General features: G+C 43.6%; 2 protein-coding genes across 9 annotated transcripts; both read right to left on the reverse strand.

The window, feature by feature from the left end:
- Positions 1-1,982: 1,982 nt before the first annotated feature.
- Positions 1,983-4,448, reverse strand: LOC9661182 (protein trichome birefringence-like 23). Of its 2 annotated transcripts, none has more exons than XM_024663759.1 (4): positions 4,251-4,448; positions 3,662-4,143; positions 3,304-3,581; positions 1,983-2,853 (listed from the first exon to the last, which is right to left on the reverse strand). In XM_024663759.1, the coding sequence occupies exons 2-4, from the start codon at positions 3,930-3,932 to the stop codon at positions 2,086-2,088; spliced, it is 1,317 nt and encodes a 438-aa protein (XP_024519527.1). In that variant the 5' UTR covers positions 3,933-4,143; positions 4,251-4,448; the 3' UTR covers positions 1,983-2,085. The 2 variants fall into 2 exon arrangements, with proteins under 2 accessions (XP_024519527.1, XP_024519522.1); XM_024663754.1 differs by having other exon boundaries at positions 3,662-4,165.
- A 209-nt stretch (positions 4,449-4,657) lies between these two features.
- Positions 4,658-10,189, reverse strand: LOC9661183 (WD repeat domain-containing protein 83). 7 transcript variants are annotated; one of them, XM_024661666.1, is made up of 21 exons: positions 9,867-9,951; positions 9,698-9,813; positions 9,522-9,631; positions 9,349-9,456; positions 9,252-9,297; positions 9,061-9,192; positions 8,668-8,993; positions 7,413-8,617; positions 7,259-7,360; positions 6,993-7,208; positions 6,794-6,940; positions 6,655-6,743; positions 6,491-6,610; positions 6,334-6,421; positions 6,182-6,273; positions 6,019-6,123; positions 5,856-5,965; positions 5,715-5,802; positions 5,623-5,658; positions 5,500-5,571; positions 4,658-5,414 (listed from the first exon to the last, which is right to left on the reverse strand). In XM_024661666.1, the coding sequence occupies exons 7-20, from the start codon at positions 8,775-8,777 to the stop codon at positions 5,503-5,505; spliced, it is 2,577 nt and encodes an 858-aa protein (XP_024517434.1). In that variant the 5' UTR covers positions 8,778-8,993; positions 9,061-9,192; positions 9,252-9,297; positions 9,349-9,456; positions 9,522-9,631; positions 9,698-9,813; positions 9,867-9,951; the 3' UTR covers positions 4,658-5,414; positions 5,500-5,502. The 7 variants fall into 7 exon arrangements, 6 of the variants coding, with proteins under 6 accessions (XP_024517434.1, XP_024517421.1, XP_024517429.1 ...); XM_024661653.1 differs by having other exon boundaries at positions 5,500-5,658; XR_002990560.1 differs by having other exon boundaries at positions 4,683-5,261; positions 5,326-5,658.
- Between the last annotated feature and the right edge of the window lie 965 nt (positions 10,190-11,154).

Consider the following 11,154-nt stretch of genomic DNA (forward strand, 5'->3'; position numbering starts at 1 on the left):
TGGATGGATTTGACCATGCAAAGAACCCTAGAAATAGGGTATTCATATCCAATCTCTCATGAACTCTCATGAACTTTTGGCAGATTTGACTAAGAATTAAAAATATTTGTTCATATTTTTTATTTTTAAGTATTTAGAAGTTTATAAAATGTGGAAATTCTATTCAATATAAAATATCATAGACTATCACAAAGCACACCCTCACATAAGTGTTTTTATATTCCTCTTTGTTGCATATACAATTGAGTTGATAAGCAATGATTAAGAGCTGTTTCCTCTTATTAGAACACTCCTTTTTATCATCTTCATCTTCAAATCCTACAACTTTTTAATATTTTATTTATCATTGTTAGAAGATTAATTATTCTTCTTGCTTTGGTGCTTATTTTTAAGACGTGGATAATCAACTTTATATTGGTGCAATAATGATAACCTTGTTATAGTTCTTCCCAGAAAACTTTTCATACTGAAATAACCATTATGAAAACTTGTCATATTTGTTATCATTCTTGTGTCCATGATTATCATTATAATTATTCTTGATCAAAAGACTCTTGAAACACTTGTAAGATATGTGTATATCATCGATAAACTCTTTATAAGCTAGGAATGATGTATATGTTGCCTCATCAATAAAATAATATTTATTTTGATTTGGATCTTTTATTGTAACATGGCTAATTAAGCGAGTAAACTTTTCATTGTAGTCTTTAAGCATCATTTTCCCTATTAGAAGTGTCAAAGTTCTATATAAGCATTCTCTATATTATAGTGCAAAGTAAAATATAAATGAAAAGCAATCTCACATTTATCTATGGTAGGCTGTAATCCATCTTATCCCTTATGCACCATCATAATGCCTATTGTCAATTAGATAATAGGTAATTACTTAATGAGATAAGTTTTTTAATCCTTATATATCCTTTAAGGTTTTAAAAATTTACGGTGGGTATGGAAATCTCATCTCATGATCACATATACTATGGTTTTATGTGCAACATAAACCAATTCTACCATCAAAAGCCAAACAACAAAAAACTTCTTTATATTGACTAATTAAGCCAAATACTCATTCACACCACTATTATTAGAAAAAATTAGAATCTTAAATTAATCCACCAAGGAAGCCTTGTCTAAAACACTACCACCTATAGCCTTAGATGGTTTGACATGTCCACATATTGTAGTAAATGTGCTATGCATCTTTGTAAATAACTAAGAAGAACAATTTGAAAGATGATTAATTAAAATTGAAATATCAAAGAAAATTGAATAAGCTTTTTCCAATTAGTTAAAGGTATTAAAATATTTAGGGTAAATATCTTTAAGTTTAAGTAAATTGGGTTATGTGACTTTTTGAAAAGTTTAAATTCAAGAGCTTAAGTGTGACTGTTTGATGTTTGATGCTCCTCTCCACCACACCTTACTTTGACCTTTGACCCATATTGACTACATGGTCAAAGCTAATGCTTAACACTTTGAGCTTGTGTTGGAGAGGCTGACATGATCTTCACTTTCATAGGTTCTAGCCAGCTTTTCTTCATCAAGGGGCTTTTCCTCTACCTTCTAGTAGTGGAATTTACTATATTATTAGAGCTTGTATGAAAGAGCACAATCAACTACTCAAGGTTCTCTTACCACCTCTTTTCCTAGTTTGCTGCCACCACTTCCTTGTTATCATGTATGTTGAAAAATTTAGAGGATAAAGTTCAAGATAAAGAGAACTCTCTCCACATGCTGCCAATCATGAAGTTATGAGCTTTTGAGTCAGCAAAGCAAGACTAAGAAATTGTATCAAAAGATGAGGAAAAATACCTTGGACAACATGAAGTTCCTCAAATGAACAAATACTTTAAATGGGTTGTAGAGGCATTTAAAATGGGATGGCATTGAGAAAGGATGTTAATCTCTACCAATATATCCTTATCCAGTTTGCACACTAGAGATTTAACTTTGGTTTGTATTAGCAATAAACAAGATTCTTGAATTAGAGAATATACTTAAAATTCTTAAATATTCTAGGCATATTCGCTACTCAGTACTTTACCATCTCAACAAACACAGCTCTCTCTTTTCTCCATTACTTCAAATTAACCGTTGTCGCATGGTTTCTAGCACCATATCGTTCCAAGTATCCACCGGCCCAGGGATACACCAATGCAGGCAGTCGTTCTGGACGTGGCCCACAAACTCCTTGGAGAAAGGCTGGAAGTTCCTGTACGGCCCGGGGTGGCCATCCGGTCGGAGGTACGATATCTGTGTTACGTCCACCATGGCCACCCGGTCGGGCCGCTCCAGACAGTCATACACCTCCCGTTGGATCCTGTGCATCTCGAACGTCAAACTGTCCGTTGGGATCGTGCGGTTGGGATGGAACGGCACAGTCCTCTTGCAGCTCCCGCCGTTATCCCACCGTCCATCCTCGAAGTGGTCGGGGGAGAAGCTCCGGAGGATGGCCAGGCCTTTGAATCCCTGGAGTTTTGGGAGCTCGACCAGGACGTGTTTGAGGATCTCGCGATACGCGAAGTAGAAGCCCAGATTTGTGATGTTGAATCCGGGGCAGTGGTGGCAGCCGATGAGCGTGTTGTTTTGGAAGAAGAGGTTGTTCTTGAAGAACCACTGCCCCGAGGAGAGGATGAGGACGTCGAATTGGGTGATGTTTGCGAGCCAGACGGGGTCGAGCTTGTCCAGGAAGAGCTTGCTGTGGCCCTTTTCGATGCCGTGGGATTCGTCGTCGGTCTGGAAGGCGAGGTATGGCGACCAGAATGTGGACACGGTGAAATTGTTTGATGGGAACCACCATCTTACGTGCCTATCTCCCTCATCGGTGTATGTCTTGATCGGCTTCTCGATCTGAGAGGTGGAAAAGGAAAGTTAGCAAACTTCGATCCGGCATGAAACTTATGATGAAAACTTGGCGTTTCCAGGAAAACATGAACAAGTTATAAAAACATAAAGAAAGCTAGTGATACGAATAAAATATAAACGATGTCCAAGAAGGAACTTAGGTAGTTTGTAGACCACTACAATACAAAGAAAAGATGATATAGTGAAAACGGGACTAGGCAAGCTGGGGATGAAGATGCCCAAGTTCTCCATCAAACCAAGAAGCATAGTACTCAACAACAAAGGAACACACAATGAGGACTTATGCCAAACAACGAAAATGGCTAAGTTTTTGGATCACTTAAATCATGAAAGAGGAAATAACCGAAAGAACCAAGAACAACTTCACAGGACATGCTGAAAACTAAAGCTAACGAATGGAGCCTTCTAGGACAAGAACTAGCTTGGAAGACTTGCCTGAGAGAGCGTGCAAAGCAGTGCTTGCATATGGTTTCGAGCGATGGAATCACCGACAAATGCCATGAGCTTCCCTCTCATGAGCTCGATGAAGAGCGTAGTGTTGAATCGAGGCAACTCGCAGTCATCTGGCTTCCATCTCCAAAACATATACCCGTTGTCTGGCCGACCATTCTTCAAACAATTCTGGTGTCCTTGGATGTGATTACATGTCTCGTTCGAGTACGTTGGCCCGACCTCGTCAGGGATCCATTCGCCCTGGAGGAGATCACAGCCTCCTAAAATCAAAGAACTTAGATACCACGCTAGAAAAGATGGAAAAACGCTCTAACTTAGAAGTAAAGTATAGTCGAGTTACCTGATCGATGCGAAGGAAGTGCGCTGAGATTCACGGACTGGATCATTTGCTGGAGCTCCGCCGAGAGATTTCGATCCCCTCCCATGCGCTCCGGGTAGACATGGAAGAGTGACAGCCTCACGAGCGCCAGAGGAAGAAGAACCATCAAAGCCCAGACTAAAACCAGCCTCTTGTGATGGAGGAGCTTGGCATTGCTTACTGGCGCAGAGATCCCATCGTGGCCATATCCACTCGAATCGGGCGAGCCGGGATCCAGCCTCTGTACGGTCATCTCTCTCGAAACTCGACAGTCATTCACAGATCCGGGCAGCTCAAATCTGTGTTTTGGAGTCTGGAACCAGTTCCAGGAACCCAATGCCAGAATCTAGGAGCCCACATTGCCCGATTTCGTCGATTTTGCGAGTGGCAAGAACCCACCAGACCCCTGCCCCCAAGAGAACCGGTGGGCAATGCGCAATGGAAGCGGTCGCAAAGACAATGACCTACCAGAGTGTCAAAGGAAATCTAGCAAATGAGCACACTCATCACTTGCCTACCAACAACGAATGCGACCAAAAAGGAAAAAAGGATGAATCCTTTGCTAATTTACCTCTGGAGAGGGGCCTCGAATGGATCCAGCCCTTTGATGGATCCGATAACTACTGTTGCTTCCTTCCACGAAGCGATGCCGCTTTTTAATTTCGTTTATTCAATCTTTGTCAAATTTTCACCATAGCCATGCTTGTGTCAGAAGTGCGTAACAACAGGTTGTCCTGTGGCGAATCATAATCCAATCAGCATTGTACAGGAAAATCGAACAAAACATTTTCTCAAAGCAAGAGGACAATACGTCGGTGCTGGTTTAACGGTTAAATTCTAAATTAGTGGTGTTGACCGTTGAAAGTTGTGTTTGGTTAAATATAATTTGAGTCAATTTTACAAATCATCTTAAGACCATGAATTTAAATTTTCATTTTAATTACGATGTTTTTATCACTTATCATAGATTAATGGAAGTTTAAACTTTAAACACGTTTATAAATTATATCACCATAGTTTTTGGTAAGTTTGCTTTATTCTACGAATATCCGAATAGACTAAGCCCTAAACCCTAACGACACAACAATGTGGAGCAGCAGCACGCTGAGGCGCCTCGCAAGCTCAATCTCCACCGCCAAAGCTCTCGCCCACTCTTCACATTCCCCGAGGTACGTGACCCCGGCTGCGCAACGATCGCCCTCGTCCCCGCCCACGCCGTGGAGCTGGAGTTACTCCCAGCAGCGCTTCTTTGCCGCGGTGAGAACCACCAAGCGCTACCGGACCCAGAGAAGCAAGAAGAAGGCCAAGCCCGCTGGCCCGCGAAGGCTGGTTCCAGCGCCCAGCCTCCACACAAAGCCCGCAAGCTTTGTGAGGCGAGAGGGCCGGCTTACCGTCCACGAGCGCAAGCACGAGGAGTTTAAGCAGGTGCTCAGCCGCCTCGACATCAAGCAGTTTGCGTGGAAGAGCGGCGACGAGAGCGGCAAATCCAGGGAGCGAATGGAGCTCCGCAAGGCCGCCGACAACGTCAATCCCTTCGAGTGCATCCCGACTTTCCGGAAGAAGAGCGACTGTGGGCCTCCGCCTATAGCAATGAAGAAGCGTAAGGGAGCTGTGACGATTAGCGCTGTCACGTTTGAGGAACGTACCAGGGGTGCCGGGAAGATCAAGAGCATCAAGGACCAGAAGAAGAGATTGCTCAACTTCAAGAGGCCACGGAGGCCGGCGCAGCTCAAGACTGATAAGCGAGACGAGGACTGAGTGAGTGATGTAAAGAGTCGTGTTTGTTTGAAGTGGCAAAACGAGGTAAGTTCTTAGCTAACCTCCTAGAGTAGACTGGCGAGAGCCATGCGGAATTTTCCTATTCCAGCTCCAGACTTGGCGCTCACCATCATCTGCAATGCGAGTAAGTCAGTGATCCAACCCCCGTTAAGATGGATACGTACCACTGGTGAAACGTGGTACTTGCAGTCCTTGATAACCTGGAAAACAAGCATCAGTCCATTGCCATTACCGAGAGAAAAGAAAAAATGCGTGCCTCCTCAATCTGTGTGACTCTTCGGCCGAGATCCAGAGGCAAAACTTTGTCAGTTTTAGTCAGTACTATTTGGTATTTCCGATTGACCCTGGAAAGAAGTTGGTCAGGCACAAGCTGAAGAAGCTGATGTGAAGTTCTTACGATTCAAGAAAATCAATAAACTCTTGGTCCTTCTGTCTTATCCCCCATTCCGCGTCTATCAGAAGGCAGACTCTCTTCAGATGATCCCTGACAGTAATGTAATCCATATTCTGGAAACGAAGAATATCTGTCACGAGCGTATCAACTTAAGCCAAGGGCTTACCAGTTGACGAAGATCTTGGATTTGGTCCTGTTTGCCATACATGAAGCTGTAGCCAGGCATGTCGACCAGACATAACTTCTCACCAAGAACGTAAAAATTGATGGACTACAAACGAAAAGGACCAAAGTTTTGAGGATCGAACAGGAAAGCGATGGACACTTACATCCGTTTTCCCAGGCTTTGGCGAAGTTCGAGCTCTTCCATATTGTCTAGTCAATGCATTTATTAACTTGGATTTCCCAGAATTTGTTCTGCCTGGAATAAAAAAGAAGAAAAGAAAAAGCTGTGAGCTGTAAAGCAGCAGACAGAGATAACCTGCAAATGCGATTTCTGGCAGCTCGGCTGGTGGTATTGACGATAAAACTTTAGCTCCAGCCACGAATACTTGCTTGTTTCTAAAAATCTGCACCGCATCCGTCAGACCAACATGCTTTTCACAAGAAACTTAAGGTCTAGAGTTAAACGAACCTACACTCTGATGGATTCTGTATTTCTTTTCGCCTTTGTAGAATGGCACATTGTCGAGTGGAGAATAAAGTTTAACATTGTAGCCAGCTTTCCGCCATTCGTCGAGTCTCCTCTTGCCCAGCAGCTATTCCAAGTGTCAGTTTCACATTATAAAGGACAGGATCATACTTGTGAATCTATGTAGCGCATGAGCTCCCGAGACGGTTGTATCATTCGAAATCTTGCATTGGTACCGAGCTCTTTCGGTTCTACTTTACCTGAAACGCAGCGTCTTATAAGTAATCAGAGAGAAGACTAGAGAGGCTACCTGACGCCTTCCTTTCCTCAGGGGTTTCGTAACGTTTAGCAGTAATGTCGTCCTTGTCGATCTTCAGTACTCTCCTGATCCATGGCTTTTTCCGGGGAGTAGCCCGCTCAGACTGAAGTATCATGTGGTACTCCTCCAGAGTTTTCTCTGCAACGACAAGACGTGAAAAAAGAATGATAATGTAGACAAACGTCCAGACCTATGATTTGCCTTTCCAGGGACAGGCCCCTTTCTTCGGGTTGATAAAGCGTTGGAGTGATAATATTACTATGAGTTTCATCCACCTGTGGACTTAGGACTATATCTTCCTCGTCTGGACGAGTTGTAGTACGTGCTGGCCGAGTTTTCTTTGCCTTCGTAAGTCTCGGAAAGCCTAGCAACATGTTGGTACCCAAAACTCTCGACAGTTTACGACCTGGTAACAACTTGTAAGAAGACCTCGACAATAAAATACTTATAGCATACCTTCGTCGGTGCCATCCATTGGCCTGGTCGAATCCAAGCCCCACGTCAGCTTTTCCTTCTTCTCTTCATCACTGAAAGTTTCCTCGTCGCTCATCAGATCGACTGCAAAACATTACTCAGAAGTAAAATGTGAACGAAGTGAGAGCCTTTCTACCTTTGATCTCTGCGGAAGCTGCAGGCTTGCCAATGTCCAAAATATTGGCCTTGCTTTCCTCACTTAATTGGCTGCTCTTGCGCAAGTATTTCTCGGTTTCGGTCTCGGCCTTTGGGTTCTCGGACGACTCTGATTTACTTCCGCTTGTGCCGGCTGTCGCTGTATGTCGATCACTTCTTTTTCTATTCGCCTCGTTCTCCAAAATAAGCCCGCGAGTCAATTTTCTCTTTGCTCCTTCAACCTCTTCCTCCTCCAACACGATGCTCGACTCGTGGTACTCTTCATCCACTAGCTTCAACAGCTCCTTTCCTTCCTCGATCATCTTCTTGGCCTTCTCTCGAATTTCCTGGGCATTGCCATCATCTTCCACAAGGTCTTCCTTGTTTCTGGCGGGCAAAAGTTTTTGGTTCTCTGCCTCGCGTTTAACTTTAAGAGCCTTCTTACGCAACCTCGCAAGAGCATCATCACCACCAGCCGGTCTAGAGCCATCGCCAGCTTCGATTTGCAAAGTCTTCGAAGCAATTTGTTCCTTCTTCTGAGCCTTCCACTCCTTATACTTCGCTGCAGCAGTCACGTCTATATCCCCATAAACCGTCGCCACCTTCTTTTGATCGCACTTTAAAGGCTGAGAGAAGTACACGGCGGCCTCTTTCTCCTCGACGTCCCTTCTCTTCTCCATCTTGTTCATCCTTGAAAAACTCTCTGACTTTTCGCGAAGCCTTCGGACAGCACCCGAGTCGGTCGGAAGACTCTTCTTTAACAGCTCTTCCTTGAGCTCGGGATTTAGAGCTAGCTTCATCTTCAACTCCTTCCTTTGACGACGTTCCTCCAGCTTTTCCAGCCTGATCTTTCGTGGAATTCTCTTGGGCGTGCCATACTTTTGTACCATGGTTTTCCTGTCTCTCCCGAGAAGCTTGCCAGAATCCAGCATTCGCAGCGATCCCTCCGGCCCAGGCGGACGGGGAGTTCCATCCTTCCAAGTTCTCATGCGCTCACCTTTCCTTAACAATCGCCGAGACTCCCTCGAAAGCCCGATGCTCTTCCGTGGCGCCGGTCGTGCTGCTGGCTTCTCCTCGCCCTCGGCAGGCTTGACCTTGTGCCTTCTCGGCCTTAGCGTCCGCTGCGCAGCTCGAGCAGCGGCCGTCTCCCGATCGATCCACACATTGGCGACGCCGAAGCCCCGGACTTGAAATATTTCGAAGCTCCTGCGAGGGTGAAACTCGATCCAAGAACAATGCAGGAGCTCAGCTATTACCTCGTGAGCGGATTCCGATGTGAATCGATCGATCGCGTTGCCGCATCGCGAGGAAACGCCGGCCCGCCGGAGCGCCATCGCCAGGCGCTCCACAATGCGCGCCTCAACATCTAAAGCCCTAAACCCTAAACCCCATGCCAGAAACCCCAGGATTCGAACAAGGGACGTGTAGTAAAACAAAAAGTTTACATTTGAGAAAAAATGTCCTGTAAAAATCCAGTTTTTCACGACTGGAGCGCTCGCTATGGCGTCCACACACGAACAGTCCCATCGATGGAGGACGTGACGAGCATTGGCTCGGTTTTGTGATACGCAATGCTCGTTACCTGGAAGGCGAAAGACTGTGTGTCAAGAACACGAGAGAAAAAGGATAGAATTTCCAGTTTTGCTTACTGCTGAAGCGTGCGCTTTGAAACTCGACACTACGGATGAATCCACGAGATCCCAGTAGTAAATGCGACCGTCCTCGGAGCTACCAACAACATGAGCGTCGGTGTTTGTCAAGCAACTATCAGTTTTGTAGGACTGCGCAGAGAAACGAACTGGAATGTTAAAGAGCGAGGAGAGATTTGTGTAGTGCCTACCTTGTTGATGTGTCCTTTGTACTCTTGAAGCAAATCACCAGTTTCTCTGTGAAAAAAGCAAGGAGAGATTACAACAAAAAAGGAGTTTGTAAGCTACCTGTCAATCAGACGAAGTGTTGAATCCAAACATCCAGCCAAGGTGCATTTTCCATCGTGCGAGAGGGTGACGCTATTTATTGGATGACCAAGATCATCTCTATACACTCTGATCACAAAGACAAAACCAAAGAAAGTGAGCCAGAATCCTTTTTGCAAGGTAACGAGCAGTACCTTCCAGCACGGATATCAAAAGTTCGAATGGATCCATCCACACTTCCAGCGATAATTTCCGTCCTTGTCATACACAGGGAAGTCACACTGTCTGAAAATGCCTCAATCACCTGAGAGTGATACCTTAGTTGCCTTCTCGAAGAAAAAGAGAAGAAAAAAAAAGAAATACAATTTACCTGGATCGGTTCTATGCTGTGAGATCGACAATCAAACGCTCGCACCGATCGATCATATCCTCCAGAGACAATCACCGTCGAGTTCTCACTAAACTTCACGGTATTCACCTACACCACTGTTTCATGAGCTAGATCAACCCCCAAAAAAAGGTTTCCTCCTTTTCAGTACCTCACTGTCGTGGCCACGGAATTTACGAATCACGCGTCCGGTGGGAACATCCCAGTAGAAGAGCTGACGATCCGCGCCGCAAGAGCAGAACTTGGAATTATCGGCGACGACGGCCACATCGCGAACCTCCCGGGCGTGCGCATTGTAGCTCTTGATCCGCAATCCCTTCTGTGGATTCCAGAGGCAGAGGACGCGATCGCGACCGCAGCTAATGCAGTAATTACCGTCGGAGTTGAATCGTACTGCCAGAACCGGACCTTCGTGGCCGCGCAGCACCACCGCCTCTCGCCTTGGCAGCTGATCCGCCATAGCCAAATGTAAACCCTAAATCCTACCTTTAGGGCATAAAGTTAAAATCTTCATATATACTTAAAATCATTAAATTTAATAATGGTAGTTCATGACTATTAGCAATATTGCATCATGAGTATAAGGGTTTACACTAATAAACTCTATGCCTTTATGATATATATATAAAATTAAAAAGTTATGTACATTTTTCTATTGACCAAAGATGCAATAAATGTGTATAGATGCATTTAATGCTAATCTCATAATACCCCTTCTTTTACTGCAAAAGAATAGTTAGAATCAATTGTAATTTTTTCCTTTGTTTGAGTTGATGGCATTACCTTAATGCTTTTGTTAGTGCATTTCAAAGATACTTTTCAACTCAACTCATAGCAATTTGCATTTCTTTTTGTGAGTAGTGATGTATGTTTGTTTTTCTTTGCATTTTTGTTTTGGAGCTTGAGACATACAGATTTCTAGATTTAATCTTCATTTAGATATACATTTTTGGAAAATGGATTCTTCTTTATTATTGACATTTTCATTTGTGGATGACATCCTTCATTTTGCATACAGGACATATGTGCCCCAGTGAGTTGCCAAACTGGTATGGTATAAATGTAAGGATGGACATATATGGTGATATAAAAAAGAGGAGAGAGAGTAGGGTCACTACCTTTATACCCTTTTTTGAAGCAAGGAAATGAAATATCTTTCCACTACCATCAATGGATTTTTTAGCTAAGGATTTTGTGTTCTTAGTGGTTATTATGTTTGATGTTTTATTCTCAATTAAATGGTATTTCAATTCTTTCGGATAATGGTTCTATATTTATGGTTGAGGCATTTTATATTTTGACATCTTAGATTGGGATATAGCATATTTTTGCAAGTGATTATCATTCACAAATAAATGGTTAATAACTCATAAAAAATTGTAAATTATATATAATTTTAGTATTGATATTGAAATGATAATTTGTCATTTCTTCAGACA

The sequence above is a fragment of the Selaginella moellendorffii genome, unplaced genomic scaffold (genome assembly GCF_000143415.4).
Source record: "Selaginella moellendorffii unplaced genomic scaffold, v1.0 SELMOscaffold_2, whole genome shotgun sequence".
NCBI lineage: Eukaryota > Viridiplantae > Streptophyta > Lycopodiopsida > Selaginellales > Selaginellaceae > Selaginella > Selaginella moellendorffii.